This window comes from Eupeodes corollae, chromosome 3, assembly GCF_945859685.1.
Source record: "Eupeodes corollae chromosome 3, idEupCoro1.1, whole genome shotgun sequence".
Classification (NCBI taxonomy): Eukaryota; Metazoa; Arthropoda; class Insecta; order Diptera; family Syrphidae; genus Eupeodes; species Eupeodes corollae.
Window position 1 is genome coordinate 109876185 of NC_079149.1, and position 18237 is coordinate 109894421.

General features: G+C 33.4%; 1 protein-coding gene across 2 annotated transcripts in view; it reads right to left on the bottom strand.

Moving 5' to 3' along the window:
- Positions 1–676: 676 nt before the first annotated feature.
- Positions 677–18237, bottom strand: part of LOC129950350 (protein nubbin) — an 89239-nt gene continuing 71678 nt past the window's right edge. The window contains exons 1-5 of one of the 2 annotated variants that reach the window (XM_056062261.1): positions 14569–15186; positions 7353–7397; positions 1778–2891; positions 1264–1665; positions 677–1141 (exon numbers count right to left, since the gene is read on the bottom strand). In XM_056062261.1, the coding sequence (XP_055918236.1) occupies positions 1362–1665; positions 1778–2891; positions 7353–7397; positions 14569–14674 (1569 nt within the window). In that variant the 5' untranslated portion in view covers positions 14675–15186 and the 3' untranslated portion in view covers positions 677–1141; positions 1264–1361. Of the gene's footprint in view, positions 1142–1263; positions 1666–1777; positions 2892–7352; positions 7398–14568; positions 15187–18237 lie in introns of those variants that run through there. The other variant, XM_056062260.1, reaches the window with a different exon arrangement.

Sequence of the window (18237 nt, forward strand, 5' to 3'; positions counted from 1 at the left end):
TCTATTACTTGCTTCAAACTATTGCCTGTTCTGAGGTTTATTTCCATTTATAAACTTTTATATCATAGCTCAAGGTTTCACTAAATTTTTCGAATAAAATATCTTTATTTTCTAAAAGCAACTTAGTAAACTTATTTTGAGAATGTTATCCGTTTTAAGGCTTTCAATTTTTATTAGGTTTTATAAACTTCACTTTTTCATTGGTCCTTAAGGGTTGGTAACACTTTTACTTACCATTTGAAAGCCCTCAAAAGTATTTAAATTAAAATTTGAACCACATTATTGCACTCCACTGCACTAGATCCGTTCATAGCACATTTTAGTGTATTTATTTTTAAAACTGCCATTAAAATCCATTTGATTGTGAGAGTTTAAGATTGTCTTAAAAAAATCGTTTTAAGCTTACCTTTAATTTTTGAATCAAAGCAAAACATTAAAAAAAAACATATCATATTAATTTATCAAGTTGTAACTTTTTATTTTTCTTTTCTTTATTTTATTTCTCCAATTGCGATTTATTTCTTAGTTTTATTTTTTTTTTCATAAATCATTATTTATTATCACAGTATTCATTACTATACAATAATTAATTTTAATACTTTTACAAAAGAACAAAATTAAAATTATTAATCTTATCAGTTTATACATTTTACAATTTGGACACAACAGCTACTATAATTAATAAGTTTTTGTTTTTTTATATAACTTTAAAGGAAAACATCAAGAGTCGTTTACATTAAAAAAAAAAACTTAAAATAAAAATTTTAAGTAAATTAGTTTCAGAGGTACACCAATAAAAAAACGACAGTTTTAAAATTAAAAAAATTAAATAATTATATAAAAAAATATTAAATAATTACGTTTTTTGTTAAACTTTGTTTAAATTTAGTTGAAAGTTAGTTTATTTTGTTTTTAAATTTTACGGTCTCTGTTTTTATGTTTGCTTTCCAATTAGAAACTCAGTAAATGAGCCAAAAAAACATATAAAAGTTTAATACTTCTATAATTTTTTTTAAATATTCTTATTTATAATTAATATAAATTTTACACATACTTAAAATACTAAGATTAGTATTAATTCAGGGCTATTTCTATTTTATTTTATTTAATTCTATTTTAGGTTTGATGTGTGTCTAGTTACCTATTAGAAAAAAAATTAAAAATAAACAATATTAAATTATTATTTAAGTTAATTGTTAATAATATTTGTATTTAAAATATGATATAAATGTAAAAAAAAATGAAATAATGGATTTAACTTACCTGTACATGTATTTTTTTTTAAAGATTAGCAAGAAAGGGTGTCTCTTCGCTTGCTTTCTTCATTCGATTGCAAAAAAATCTGCTCTTTTCTTGTTGACTTAGTGCATCATCATATAAGGTGATTCACTGCCACCATTCGCTCCCGTCGGACTGTCCATCGAGGGGTTAATACGTTTCTCCTTTTGCCGACGGTTGCAGAACCACACACGGACAACTTCCTTTTCCATACAAAGTCGATCGGCTAGTTGGCTGATCTCTTCACTGGTTGGTTTGGGATTAAGGACGAAGGCTTTTTCGAGAGCACCTCGGATGGAGGTTTCAATGGAGGTGCGCTTCTTTCGTCGGCGCCCCATGATTTCAGGAGTCGTGACGGTAGTTTGAAGAGCTGCTGGATCAAAAACTCTAAAGACAAAAAGAAAAAAAAATATTTCGATTTTAGCAAAACTGGTCCACTCGTTTCTAGATCAAAATCACAATTCTACAGTGATGAAAATATAAGAAACATGATGCTTACCCTCCAGTGCTTGATATAGTCCGGTCAGCATCCTCCAGCCACTTCTGCAACAACGGCTTCAGCTTGCACATGTTCTTGAAGCTCAAATTCAACGCCTCAAAACGCGATATGGTCGTCTGTGAGAAATCGTTGCCATATAGCTTTCCCATCGCCAAACCCACATCGCCTTGAGTGAAGCCCAACTTTATCCGTCTCTGTTTGAATGTCTTCGCAAAATGTTCTAGCTCTTCCAGGTCGGTGGTCTCTTCGGGGGAGGGTTCACCAGCGGCACGCTGCTGATTGACAGTCATATTTTTTGGCATTTGCGGTGTTTGTGGTGCGCCACTAGGAGTGCCCGGTGTCAGAATGCCACCCACCTTCAGACTCCCACTATTTGGTGGAGTCACTTGATTGTTAACACCATAACCCCCATTACCACCAATCGGTGTGTTCTGATGGTGCAGAGGACTACTCGACGGACTGTTCAATGGACTCATGCGATGTGTCGGCGTTGACGTCGATGTTATGTGAGACTTGACTGTCGTTGGAATATTTGGAAGTTGCTGTATTTGTTGATGGATCTCATGTTGCTGGGTGTGTTGTTGCTGCTGCTTCTGCAGAGCTTGTAACTGTTGGGCTGCTTGTGACAAGGCTTGAACTCGATTCTGAAGCAGGAACTGGGCGGCTGCAATTTGGGTTGCAACTGCAGGGTCATCCTTTGGCATTCCTACCGCTCCGTTGTGAATGAGTTCCATGTAGTTCTGGAACTGCTGCTGAAGGGCTACTTGTTGTGCTTGCAGAGCCTGCTGGAAAGCACTAAAGTCCTGCGGCGAGATCGTATTCAGACCGGCTCCAGCCAACAGAGGATTCTGCATCATTAGGGAACCCAATGCATTCGGCACAAGTCCAGCCTGCAAATTGGGAATCTGCAGGGAGGAAGTTGGAGTTGTGTTCATAACCATCGCCGATGCAGGAGGTGGGGTTTCACTGTGTCGAGAATTGTCGCTGGTGAGGTTAAGAGCTTCTGTAGTTTCATTCTCTTGATGGTGGAGGTGATGGTGGTGGTGTCTGGGTGGGCTTAGAGGTGACCGACAACGGTCACTTGTATTTCCAACACTATCCCCATCATCAGAAACTGTAAACGAAAGAAAAAAAAAAGAAAGAAAAATATGAAATCAAACGTCAATAAAAGTCAAGAATTGATATGCATGACACATAGAATAATTTTGATCGATTTTCCAGACCCTTTAAGGAGTCAGGGTAAAATTAAAATTTTATGCAAAACGTCACTCTCGAGAAGGATACCAAACTATGTCCCTTGAGTCCTATTGCTTAATGGACATTATTCATATAGAAAAACCAAATATATGTAAACCCCTTACCCATAGCCAGAGATATACCTCTTTGTGATATTGGAATGGAAATTGGTCAATTTCATAGTCCACTGGTTACCATCACCGCACAGTAGCAAAAAAAAACAATAATTCAGGACGAAAAAAAGAGTGAAATTCAAAGAAAACATTTCGCATACACTTCAAAGGACTCTTTTTCTACACAATGCATATGGTTCCAAACATTTACCTTAACAAGAATACTTTATAGACATTCAGTATATGGGAAATTGAGTTTTCATGTTTTCGATCGTTTTTCAAAGAGACCTGATGGACTGACGAGTCCTTGACGAATGTATATATTATTTTTTTTCTTGGGAGTGCTGAAAGGATATTTATTTTCATTTTCAAACACCAAACGAATGCATAAATAATCAATCGTCAAAAAAGAACATTTATACATTTATATGGATATTTTTTCTTGCTCTTTCTCTTTGTGAATGTTTGCTATCCTTTCTCTAGGAGTTTGCCAGATGAAAAACAAATTTTCAATTCCACCCCTGAATTCATTCGATTGGTTTTATTCAAATGTACTCGCCACCGCTGTATACACATTTATCCTTGATGCCGATGTTCAAAAGGTGTGAAACTAGGTTTGCAAATTCGTATCCTTTTTTTCCTCCTCTGATGCATATATAGACTCACTTATAGGTTAGCCAAAAAAGGACATGAATAATAATCGTATAAAAGCATAGAAAAAGGAGCAGGAGAAGGAGAAAAATCTTTGAAATTCAAAAATATACACATTCATCGAATATTCAAATGGTCATTTGAATGGAGCCACTATATACGAACATATACCGCATCCTGGCGATATTCTGCATATGAATGCTTGAAAAATCATCACGTACTGCAAAAAGGACGAAACGTGTCCTATTTCAATATGGAAATCCATATAATATATAATGTGTGCGGATGAGAAACAGATGTTCCGCATTGAGTTTGTACTATAAATATTTTTACTCAAACAAAAAAGAACTCGATATCTGCATCACTGACCATTATATACCATCAAATCACAGTGAATGTCCTGTTGGAATTCAAATTCGCTATAAAATTCGTCCTTTTTTTTCTTCGTTTTCTTTTTCTTGAATTTGAATCTTTATAGACTGACCACCATGCAAATAAAATGTAAATATGTTTTTCCTCCGAAGTCATTTTTTATTCATGTGTCTATAAGGATTCGATCAAAATTCACATGTGTGTTTGGTGTTTTATCCTTTTGCTTTTAAAGGTACCTCTCTCGAACATGCCCTAACTCCTTTTCTAGGTTTTTATTATACCTAATTTGAGGGTTATGCACATCTGTATCGTCTGGAACTTGAAAAAAAGAACAAACGATTGGCACACTCTGAATTTCGTCCTTGTAAATATTTTGTCAACAACAAAAAAGGACTAAATTGACATCTTAAGAAAGAAAAAGTGAGTTATGCAGTAGGCTAAAACTTCGACGATGGAAAGGGTGCTATGGGTATATTAAATCCTCTTACGATCTTCCTTAAGAAAGTGTGAAGAACTTGTGTCTCACTTTCGACAAAAACAAAAACCAAACCCTTAATCAAATATAAGGGAGAGAGATAGAGTGAATTTGAATCCTTTTTATTTTATTTTAAACAAAAGGTTTTATTTGGTATGAATTCTTTGTGGGATCACAACATTGATTTAGATTTCTTTTTTGGATTTGCTTTGTTTGTTGTAAGCAGATGTTAATTTTTGGACAGAGGGGTGTTTTTCAAAACATCCAGAAAATGGATATTCTTACCCCTATCTTCATCTTCTTCACAACAAAAACGAGAGGGTGCCCACTTTTAGAATTTTAAAAATGAAGACTGAAACGAATTTATTGATGATGGAGGAGAGCTTAAGTAAGTGCGAGAGAGGGTCTTGGTGTTTTCTTTAAGAGGATCGATTAGGTTCGAATGTGTAATCGTTTCGTAAAGAGGTTTCTTGGATTTTTGAAAAGTGAGAATATCGTTTTAGTGATGTGTCAATTTTAAACCAATTGAAAAGGGTCTTCGAAAAAGAGTAATAAAATTTTAGGCACGCGAGTCCAGCATATGTAGGTTAGGTAGGTACTCATAAATTTGTTGGAATTTTTGGAACAAGGATATTCAATTAAAAATTTACTTTACTGAAAATAAGTGTAAAAATTTTTATATTTATAGAAATGCAGAGAGTAAGCAAATTGTAAACAATTTTAAAAAGTGAAGGGTGTATAATTTTAAGGGCCGAAGTTCGAATATGAACCACAACTAAACATCAAGTTTTGTTCTGCATTTCATTTGACATTTCTCAATTTCACACTAACTCAATTCGAACCATGGAAATATGAAAATGGGCTTTCAAACCAAAATTCACTCCTTGATTTTTTCGGCCAATTTAATAAAATTCGAGCAAACATCTGTAGAAAATTTGAAAACACCAGTGCATTCTCGTACATAGCGTACCGCTGAAAACATTGCCGATGTTTGCGATAGAGTGGTTGAAGAACCGTCCACTTCAACTAGTCGTCGTGCTACTGCACATCTCATGCTCGTCGTTGATGAACATTATGCATTAATACTTGAATTTACACGCTTAAAAGGCGCAATTGACTCAAGAAGTAAAGCCTCTTGACCATTTCAAGCGTCAGTTTGTCATCAATAGCCAGAATGGTGGTAAGGAATGGTAACAGTGGATGATCCAATTGCCCCACAAAGATTGAATTTTTGGTGCGGTTTATGGGCTGGCTGAATCATCGGGCTGTATTTTTTCTAAAATAAGGCCAGTCAGGCAGTTATTGTGAATGGTGTTTGTTATCGTGAGATGATAATTAACTTTTCATTGTCGGAAAAACAAGTTGTACGTCAATAAGCCAGCAGTAGTTAAAGAGCTCTATGCTATTATTCTGCACATTAAAAGCAAAAAATCTAAGTTATTTGGACCATATAGGATTGTGGTGTGTCGCTGAAGTTTTCGCGGCCATTTGGCCAATATTTTGTTTCATTCATGACTGAACTAACCAATTATATCATAATAATAATAAATGACAGTAATTCCATATATAATTTGTGTTTAATTTAAAATCAACATCGGCCTTTAAAATTTAACCATATTTTACCTGAACATAAGACGTTAATAAACTAAGTCAGTCTTAATTGCAGTCTTAAACTTAGGACTGTTCTAACAGATTTTTAATATAATAGTTTCAATTCTGAAACTGTCGTATTTCAGAATTTTACAAGTGAAAATCACGTCATTACTAAAAATGTAAGGAATGGTACGTGCTTCAACAACGCATTGAAAGTTTTAAAATTTACTACTAAAATGGTGAAAATTTTTCAGTCACAAATTCGAAAAGCTATAAAGTTATTTTGGGTGAACTTCTTGACCGGCAATAGCACTGTCAGATCTTCCCTTGTTAAAATAGTACTTATCTTTGTTTTAGGGGTATAGAACTTTAAGTTTGCAACTCTATTTCAACTGGCCGGCATTTTGTCAGCTGTAAGGTGATCTATTTTTATTTTCGTTTAACTCATTTAAACTTAAATAGGCTGATACCTGAACTATTTTACCAAATTTTGGAAACCGTTTTTCTGTTCCAAATTCGTTTCGCGCTAATTGTGTTTAGCGATGAAGCTATTGGTTTATTGGATACGTAAATAAAAAAAGCTGCCGTACATTTCCTGCATAAACTGACGCATGCTTGTGTGGAGGATGTAGTTTTAATAATACGGGGAGGAACATGTCGCACAGTTTGTGCCACAATTGAGAAATTGAAGGAAACGTTTGGTAACCACATATTTTCATATTACGGAGCAGTAAATCGGCCTGTCTGAAGTCACTGGCCTCGGACACCGATAAGCCAGAAACTATTGACCACTTGAAGGACAACATTCGCGGTGAATTAAAAGATATTATCAACATTCTTTCAACGAATAACTCGGTGGCGCTGCGGTATCACTACGTGTCATCCAAGCAATGTTAGAATTGGACATACAAAATTTCATGAAAAGGGTATGGTGCTGCAACCCTAACCGCAGTTACCAATTGGCTGATATTGTTTTTCATAAGCTAATAGCATACCTTTTCCTTTACAAAATAAAATAAAAATCTATTGATTTGTCTTAAAAAATTCTTCTTTTTTTAATATCAAAATGAAACCTCTAATTGGAAACAGTGCCTTTTATGTAAAAATCTATATATAAGAAAAAAGTTGAACTTACCATTACTTTGCAGTGGCGATGGAGATCTCGACAACCGACTGATATCTGCAAATAAAAATACAAACAAAAAATTAACATTTTGAAATTAACCACAAAATTGCATTAGATCAATGACATCAACAAAAAATAAAACCAAATAAAAAAATGTACGAAGAAAACATTTTAATTAATTTTATGACTCATGCAACTGCCATCAGGATACTTTTACGACTTTCATTCTCTTATGACCATATTGCGCTGCATAATGTAAAAAGTATACGTTAGCCGTCCCTGTCGGTCATAACATCGCAATGCACTCGTAAAATATAAACTTTAATACGTTCTCTATATAGGTTTAGGTGTAGATAGATAGATAGACCGATAGGTTTGTAGGTAGGTCCTCAAGTCTTGTTTTGGCCCCGAAATGAGTGAGAATAAAAAAATCAATATCAACCGGTCAAATGCCATCGACTTGATATGGACATAGACAAGTCTTAAAGGTACTAACACTTTGTAGGTTTACCTACAATGTATTGACAATGACGAGAGTATAACACCAGCTGACCAAAACGTGCAACAAGCAAGAACACACATCTACACCTACCACCTGGTTTTTGAAAAGAGTCCTTTTTCACACATAGCGCACAGCACAAACATTTCAGTCAGAGTCAGAGAGCACAAAATATGGACATGTTGTTCGTACAATACAAAAAAGAATGAAGACCATAAGACGCGTCGCGAGACGACTTTCAACCATTCAAGTAGCTATTTCATTAACACCAAGGATTTAAGGATATGTTTATGTTGTTTGAGCGGATGGTTTTTGGTTGTTTGCTTCTTTGTATTAATTTGAAGTGTGTTCATTTTTAAGGACTTTGAAGATAATTTATTACCAAAACCCCGTCCCAAGGTGCAGCTTGTAGTTCGGACATAAAACAAAAAAATCAACTCAAATGGAGTTAAAAAAAGGACATCGACACCATTAAACAAAACTCTATAAATATTCAACTCAGAGAGAAAAGAGCGAACATAAGAATCCTTCATCATCTTCAAGATTCAAGATTCATTATTTTGGTGGCTAATATAACATCACCTCTGTAAAAGGATAATGCGCATTGAAAGGAATCCCTATATAGTAGTAGTTTTGTGTGTAGGTATATATGAAAATAAAAACAAATACCTACTTAGACGAGATAATTAGAAAGAAAAACGTTAACCCATTCCACTTATGTCTGAGGAGAGTTTTTGCCTCTTTTCTCTTCTTCTCATCAAGTGGAATTGGATCCTATTTTGGGTTTGTTCTTCTTAATTTTGTTTCCTTTTTTCGTTGTTTTTTGGGGGGGATATTAGATTCCAAAAATAGAAAAAGAAATCCTCTTTTATTTTAGCAGTCGTACTCGTAGTCCTTGTTTATAGATTTTATTATATATAATATGTATGTGTATGTATGTCTATATGGTAGTTAATGGAACTAATTTTGCCACAAAAACTATACCCACCCCAACTTTATCAAGAGAAATCCCCTCAGTCAGAATTTTGTATGTGCATTTTTGGCAAATCAATACCAGACATAAAAATCGATATCCTTGATGCTGTATACATTCAGACTGCTCGTATATATACATAAATGTAGCCATATCCTGTTTGAATTTAATATGGTGGTCAATATTTGGAGTTGTGTGTGGTGATGGTGAGGAGACCCCTTCTAGTGGACGCAAATTCGGTTTGACACGCGACAACATTAAATAGACCCATGCAAAAAAAGGATTTACATTACACCCATGCACAAGGGATAAATTCAATATCCTTATTGCTTATTTCTCCATCACACTATGATTGCAGTGCAAAAAGGACCTTTTTATACTTGATGTGCAATATTTAGGTACGTATGTATATTTATTGATGTCCAAGGGGTCAAAGAGGGTAATTAGGTATGCGTCGCTCGTCCTTGTTGAAATGAAAATGCAACAAAGCCAAGGATCAAATTTTAAAAATGGGATAATTCGTCTGCATAATATTGATGGTGTGAGCATTTGTGTGTGTTGGTTTTAATAATATGGATATGGGTGAGGTACATACACGAGTATAGTTTGTATTTAAAAATTTAAATTTATTTCGTTTCGGTCATAAAAGGGTCCCATTTGATTTTTTGTTGTTGTTCCTGTTCACTCTCCTTTTTCGACCGGACCAAACTCAACCGATCTGCATCATGCTTTTCATCCTTGATGGCTCGTGCCAGACGCGCGATGTACTCGTATAAGTATAGAATGACAGATGTAAGAATGGGATTTTGGTTTTCATTTAATTTTTTTTTTGTAAAGTGAGATTTTTAACATAAATTATGCATTTCAATTGGATATGGGATTGTTGTTGTGTGTTAAATGTAGAATGTAGAGGGTGCAGGGCATAAGGTCAAAATTTGTTTATTACTTGTTTGGGACTATAACTATAAATGAAGAGGGGTGAGAAAGGGCGTTTGAGGGGAATATAAAATTGTTAATGCCTTTTTTTGTTTGAAATATGGTAAATTTTATAATAGGGACTTATTGGTAGGTAGGTTAGGTAGGTAGGTGATATTTTTATGAATGTCCATTTTCATGGATGATCTAATTTCGATTATTATAGAAATTGTTTAATGAGGTTTTTAATGTTTTTATGGTGATGGAGCAACTAACTTTATGATGTCTTCAATTGTAAAAGAAAATGTATCAAAGTTTACAAAGTAGAATAAGGGCAATTTACACTCTAAATCCTTAAGAAAATTCATGACCTATACTATCAATTATTAGACTGATATGTTATAGGATTAATGGTTTTGCTATAAAGATTTATTTTAGTTTCAATACTTTGGCTTCTCATTCCCTACAAGGACATCAAAACTGAGTTACCGTAAAATAAGACCAACTTATACAAATTGACCTTATACACTTTAAAAAAGTGAAATAAGGCCAATTGTTAGCAGTTCACTTCACAAAGTGCAATATGACCACCTTATTTTAAAGAGTTTAAAAATTTCATTATTTGGGGCAGTGTGAAGTTAATTGCATACAAATAATAAACGTGAAATAGAACCAATATGGCTTTATTTCACCTTAATGAAGGGTAATAAGACCAACTGTTGAAAATTGGTCCTATTGCACTTTACGAAAGTAAACTCTCAAAAGGGGGGCTGTATTTCACTTGGCTGTATTTCACGGCTCCCAATACTGAGAGCCTTAAACAATTTTAAAACAGTTTGTTTAAATTCATTTAGTTATACCAAATTTTGCATATAATTTTTGCTTAGATTGTACATATGTATTTTGGGAGGTGGAACATAAAAAGTGAATTTACATAAGTTTAGTCTTATCTTGAGTTCTACTCCGGAAACCGTACACGATGACGCGTAGGCGCAGTAGATGCTCTATGCCCCTTAAGGGGTCCCCAACGGACTTAAGAAGTCTGAGGACCTAAGTAGTAGTAAGTAAGTTGAATTCCACTCGAAAAATATTTTACTTGAACGAATTTTAACTGCAAGTAAGAAATATGACATCTAGTAGCTCAATGATAGCTCAAAAAGAGGAATTTTCATTTTCCCGGTAAAGCTCACATTAAAAATAAATTAAATTAAAGTCCTTTGAGTGCAATGTTTTTCAGCCGTAACGTGAATAGCCTAACTTTGTTTTTGATGTATTTCAGACAGGCAGAATTTTGGCATGGATTCAAAATTTTCAGAGTTACCTAAGAAATTCTATTCAGAAAAACTACTGACCTAAAAAATCATTCATAATATAAACTACGAACATTTGATACAATATTTCTTTATGAGTGGAAATGGTTTTTTAACGTTTTCTTTCCTAAGAATTCTAATTTGTTCAAATTATTTATAACCTTTTAAATTTTGTTTATTCTTTTACAAACAACAAAAATAACTTGCTTTAAAACACAAAAGCTTGTTTTGTTTAAGAGCCAAAAGATATTTCGTCCATTTTACATTCTTCATTGATACTTTCAAGATAAAAACGATTTTGAATCAGTTATTAAATTAAAGGTTTATTTAGATCTTGAAGGTCATTATTACAAGATCTTAATTTAATTTAAACTACAAAAGCCGAAAATAAAAATTAACTAAATGTTCGTTTTGAAGGTCACCGTTAAAAGTCAACATTAAGTTTGAAATTTCATTTGTTGAGAGTGAAAATATTAAAAGTGATGTTTTTTAAAGAAGGAGATGTACTCGTAGATGAAACTATATTTTACTTTATTTAAAAACCAAGAAAAAGTGTATAAGAAGACACCAAAGTTTGATAAATTATGTCAAACATTTTTAAATAAGATATCAAACTTTCATTTAAACCTTGTTTAAGCCACAAAAGTTGGTCTAAATAATCGTTTATTGGACATTACCACAATAACAAAACTTATCTACAATGTAACATTTCTATTTTAATTTTGGGCAACGGCCAAATAAAGCTTCGGTTCCCATCGATCACCTTAATCAAGCATCAGTGAGCGTGGTTAGTACACAGATGGAGGAACGTCCCAAAACCTACCGCGTGCTTTTGTCATGTGTTCTTCCTGTCTGTTGTTCTTTCTCTTATGTCCTTCTGTCTTGTATTAATGTCTTGTGTTGTTATCACCTTACAGAGTCAAGTCGCTCAAGGTGCTGTGTTCTCTACTCTGTTTATTTATGTGCTGAGTAGTGTGAAATGTAATGTATTTTAATTTTTTAAAACAAAGCTTTAAGTAAATTGAAATAGAAAATAGAAGTTTAAAAACCATTTGAAATAATTTAATTTAAAGTCAATAAAATGCAGAAATTTAAAAAAGTGAGGTCTAAGGAAAGATAAAACGGAAACTGTATTTAGGTCATTTTTGAAAAGCAATGTTTTTGAAACAACAAAAAATATGTTTCTTTGCTCTTAAGTAGACTTAATAATTTAAGCATACAAATTATAAAGTCTACTTAAAAGTGTAGAGAAATTCTTAGAACAGTTTTGAGTTAAGGCTATCAAAATATTAATTCAATGTTACCTCCGCTGTAGTGCATTTAAAAAAGTCATCAATTATTAAATAAACCGTAGTTGGATTCAGATAAAGTAAGTATTAAACAGTGTACGAGCTTTACAAATCGTTCAAAACTCTGCTTAATTCAAGGGGATCTAGTGTTTTCCCTGAAATCGATGTTCGAATAATTTTCGATTTTTTTAAAAGTTAAGACTCTGTTACTTAAAAATGTTACCCGCGAAAAAGTAATTGCTTTATTATAATCAAGTACTTATTTTCACGTTTTTTTTTAATGTAGCTCCATTTTCAAGCCCTTAAGGTGTGGTAACAACTTGAAACATTTATTCAAAATGTTAAGTTCAGTTTATAATTTATTTGAAGTCGATCAAAGCAAGTACGTAAAATCTATTTGTTTGAAAAATTCAGTATAGAAAGGACCTGATATGAATCATACATAAACCTTTCATGAATTAGAATAAGAATGCATTTTATATCACTCAAACAAAACAATACTTATATAAAGGATTAAGATGTCCGAAATTAGATTTTCACCTTAAAATGTTTGTATCACATCAAGTGTTTATAGAATATACACATTTTAACAATTATAAAAACAATAGAAGACGGGTTTTTAATAATAAAAGTTAAAACTCAAAATATCTCTTTACAATAAGTTGTATAATGATTTTGCAAATTTAAGATCCTTCTCTGCTAAATACAATTTAAATAATTTTAGTATCTTATTTAGTTTCAGAAAATTTATGGGACTTTACTTGACTCTATATATACATTTTTTCGTACTTTAATAGTTTTGAAAAATACGTTTTGGATTTAATTTTTGAAGCTGATTTCTAATTTAAACTTTAATTTTAAAATTTGTATTATTTATGAGTCTTTACTCTGATGTACAGGATTTTTTTGTTACTTTCATAGTTTTAAAAAATACGTTTTGGACTTAATTCTTATAGCTGATTTTTAATTCAAACTTTAATTTCAACAATTTGCTCAAGTTTTAAAAATACCCGTTTTCAAAAGCTTGACATAATAGACTTGTGTAAACAACAAATTACAAGAATAAAACTGAATTTCAAACCGTTTTGCCTTTTTATGTTGAAAACCGTTTAGCTTTAGTGGTTAGAGCTTTGTAAGGCAGGTGAACAACTTATTTTTCGAATATCATATGAAATACTACAAACATGTCTACTGAATATTGAACAAAGGGATTACAGATTTGAAAAACCATCATGAGTTTTATTGAAAAAAAATCTGCTTCATAAATGTAGATATTCTCAAAAAACGAGTTTTTCGTATTCTAAAAAGAAATATCTCAAAAACTTAACGAGATACAATCATTTTGAAGTCATATTTGAATTAAAGCCACCAAAAACTGGCAATTTTATTACCAGTAAGAAAACCTTGACGACAAGTGCTACTTTCTTATCTCAATCTTATAACCTCATTATCTTCACAAAATATTACTTCTAAACTTTCACTTCTTCAGTTGTTGATAAGTTTATGCACAATTAAAAACTAAAATGTTCAAAATCCACAGGTTTTTAATAAAGAACTTGAAAAGAAAGAATCTCAAAACTATTAATAATAAATTATAATCTTGAATTCGGTTGTTTAATCAGATTACACAGGATAATAAAAAGATTAGTTCAATATTTCTTTATATACAAAGTCATAGACCTATCTTAAGATGTAGGTAGACATAAAACTTCATCACTACCTCCCCAAACTACAACATCCTTTTTCTCATGACCTCCTTACAGAACCCATCTAGGTAGTTGAATCTTTGCAAAGTACCTGCAATTGCATAACAAATCCTCTCTACCCGCCCTCTGTATACCAATAAGATTTCACAAAACATCTTAAACATATCCTTTTTTTCTTGAACACTACAAAAGACGAAACCACAGGTATCACATTGTCTCGTTTCGAAGGCAATCTATGTAAAGGCATTATGATCCTCATTTAATTGCAAAACAAATCAAACAAAAGAATGGAAGAAAAATAAGAAAATTATCCTTGAAAATAATAATAAGAAAGTGTGCAAATCTTTAGAAAATGGGTTTTGCAAAACTGCAAAATCAGTTAAATGGGCACCTATAGAATATTGCAAAATAAAAATAAAAAGGAAACACGCACAAAATAAATTTTATAAACATAAGAAAACCCTCAGATGTAGGTGTAGGTATAGAATTTTCATTATAAATAGATATAGAAATTTTCAAAAATTTGTACATACATCGATTTTGCATATGTCCTGTCGTTGGTGTTTTCAATAAGTCACGCTTCAACGAGTTATTATTATCCTCGGGACTATTGTTCCATCGTATTTCAGACATAACCATTTTTAATAGTTTATTTTATAAATGTTGTTGCTTATCGTCCTTAGTTTTTTTATTTGTTTTATAACAATTTTCTTTTTATAAACTTTCGTTTAATTCACACAAAACAATCTTTCGTTAAAAAAAAATCTGTGCACTGTTTTGGTTTTTTTACATCAATCCTTTTCTCTTTAAATTACGCAATAATAAAACACACTTTTTTCTTTAATAATATTTCTTCTATGTCTCCTTAAAGGACATTTACGCACTTTGGGTTTATTTTTTATTTCTTATGTATAGTTTATTTAAGTTGTTTAGTTGTTGTTGTTTATTTTGAATTTTTGTCACACAATCTCGATCTAAACGCGTTCGTGTTTCATTCAAAACTAAAAAAACAAATTTCAAAATTCCTGCAGGACACCTTTCCGAGCAATTTCGATATTTTCTTTGCTGTTGCTATTTTTGTTGTTGTTCTATTCCTTTTTGCGGTCCAATATATTCTGTGTGCAAAAATAAGGTAAGTCAGAGATTTTTACACATCTGAACCACAAGGATACAGACATGGGACTATTTTTTCTTGTGAATGTGTGTGAGTATCCTTGCTATGGACGCGAGACAACATTGTAACGGGGAAACTACTATAGGTACACGAAAAAAACCGAAAATTATTCAAAAAATCCTTCTTCTTTTCCGTCGTCGTCCGTGTGTCCTGTGTATAGTTTTTCTTCTTTTAAGGGAGATGGTAGGTAGGTAAGGTACGGTACGGTATCCACGACAGAACTATAACGAATGTAAGTATATGTGTTTTTGTATCTATTTTTCTGCACCACCGTTACACAGACCACAGTCCTAACAGATTCCACATGCATATGGATGAAAAATCAAATAAGAATTTTCCTATTTACAATCCACAAAGTGGATTCTGTGAGTGTGTAAGTGAGAGAGGGGAATTTATGATGTAGTTTTAGAATTTTAGTGGGTGTGGCTTAATAAATTAGATTTTCCAACTTACTTTGGATGTGGATCGTATAGAAAAACCCAAAGAACTTTCCTTCCACTCCACTACCGGCCGTTTTCTCTCTTTTCTCATGTGGATTATGATTTATGTTTCAATTTTATTTGTTGTTTTGTTGGTGCATACATTAGTGTTTTGCACACAAAAGAACAGAGCTACCTACAGAATTCTTCTTTTAGTTTGGGGGGTTTATTTCCCCCGATGGGGGTCAGCAGCAGCAGCAGTAGCAGTAGAATTCATGTGGGTGGTGTAGAGGTCGTATAGGTGTAGGTTTTCCTATACTTCGGTCGTTCGTCTGTATAATGCAGCCAATGGTCCTTGCACTTTGCAAAAGAAGACCACCACTAGGATTCACTTTGGGTTAACCAGCGAGAATGGAAGTTTTCTTATTTCTTTTTTTGTTTGCATCCTTTTTTCCATCTTATTGTTTCAGTTGAGAGCAGATGTTGCTGCAAGGGTTGGGAGGGGAGGTTAGGGGGGTGTTTGGTAAAAGTTTGCATTTCTAGATACCTATACTTCTACATATCTATAACACCCGCCATTGCCTGTTTGGTCGGTAATTTCCAACTCTAATCCTTTAAGGATTATGAGTCGGGGGAGTTTGGTTGAGACTTTGGAATCTTATGGAAATGATAATGGTGACTATAGGTAGCTATGAACGTACATATAACGTTTGTGTCTATATGCATCTTTGCAAAAGTATAAAACAAAAAAGGACTTTCACAAGCTTCATAAGTTGTATACCTACCTATACAGTATACACACATGCTTTATGCTATTTCCGGTTTTGTAAGGTGCGAGGGTGATTAATATTTACGAAAATGGACTTGTGGAAGGACATTTGAAGGAAGAAAAAAAAAGCAACAGAACAATAAGAAGAAGACGAAAAAAAAGGGTTGACCAAATCACCACCATCATAGAAGAAGAAGAAGAAAATTGTGTTTCCACTTGATGTCATATTAAAAAGGACATTAGACCACTTCTTCGTTTTTTTTTTCTTTCTATCATTTTTTTTTTGTTGGTTTTTGTGAGTTGTTATGGCGACTTGGTTCACTTGTTCTTTACGTTCTTTTTAGCACAGCAGCACCAGGATATAGGAGACAGGACACCAGGGAAATCCTTATACGGTATAAAGTGTGTTCTGTCTTTAGTGTTTTGTATTATATATTTTGTTTTTGTCTTTTATATATTGTTCTTTTTTTATTTACTTAATATTTATTTGGATTTTAGTTGTAATGGGAAGTAAAACACTCGTTTTCGATGCTGCGTGTAATTGAAGGGAAACGATCTGGAAGAATGTGGGTTAGGATTTTTTTTTAACTTAAAGGATACTAGTTTGGAATAGAAGCGCAGAGCAGATCAGAGCAGGGATTGATTATGTGAAGGACATGATGTGATTCTAACAAGTGATAAAATAAAAACGATTTTCCACATATATATATTTTCGTGGGCGGGGTGGGGTGGATGTTTGTATACAATTGTACATTATATTTATCTATATTAAGTCCATATAGTTAAAACGCATACCTCTTTTTGTTCGTGTTTTTGAAGAAAAAAAAATAGAAGCAAGTTTTTAAGTGCATGTTGTTGACATGGAGAATATTGAATTGCAAAGTATCTAGCATAAGCAATAAGTGCGGGTTCAATGTATCTACTTTACTTAATTCTTATATATATATGTTGTCCGCTTTAACTCCTTCTGGAACATAGGGAAGCAACAAGATCCTTCCACCTATCTCGATTTATCGCAACTGACCGCAGCTGTGGCCACGATTGAATACCTTGAGACCGAGCCTTCTTCAAAACTGGTGACCTCTTAGTTGTCTTGCGTCTTCCAACGCGTCTATTACCCTAGGGATTCCATTGGACGGATTGTTTTGCTATATTGTAGTCCGGTTTACTCAGTCCTATTCCTATTCCAAGGCTCAACGTTAGAAATGGTTTGACGCCACCGGGTGTTCAGAATCGAGGGCAGACAACGGTTAATGAAAGCTTGTAGTCTGCTATAGATGTTGGCAGAGCATTTCCATGTTTCAGAAGCATATAACAGCACTGATTTGACGTTGGATTCGAAGAGTTTCAACTTGGTGCGTAGCGATATTTTGCTAGAGTTCCACACAGGAGAAAGGATTCCAAATGCACTACTGGCTTTGTTCATTCTACTGTTAACATCCAGGTCCGTTCCGCCATCGAGAGCTGTAAAACTTCCCAGATAATTAAACTGCTCGACTTCCTCTATGGTCCCCTGCCTTAGAATAACTTGTGTGCTTTTACCCGTGGTCATTACTTTGGTCTTATTTGTGTTAATCCTTAAGCCAGCCACCTCTCCATTTAATTGCAGTGAATGACACATCTGATTTAAACCTGCCGTGTTGTTAACCATGAGACATATATCGTCAGCATAATCTATGTGGCAAAGCTTGTCAAACAGACTTCATTGGATACCGTGCCTTTCATTTGTACCCACCGTGCCAGTCATCATATCGTCAATCGCCAGCAAAAACAGAATTGGTGAAAAGACATCTCCTTGTCTCACTGCTTGACTTTATTCTCAACTACAGTGAAATTACAT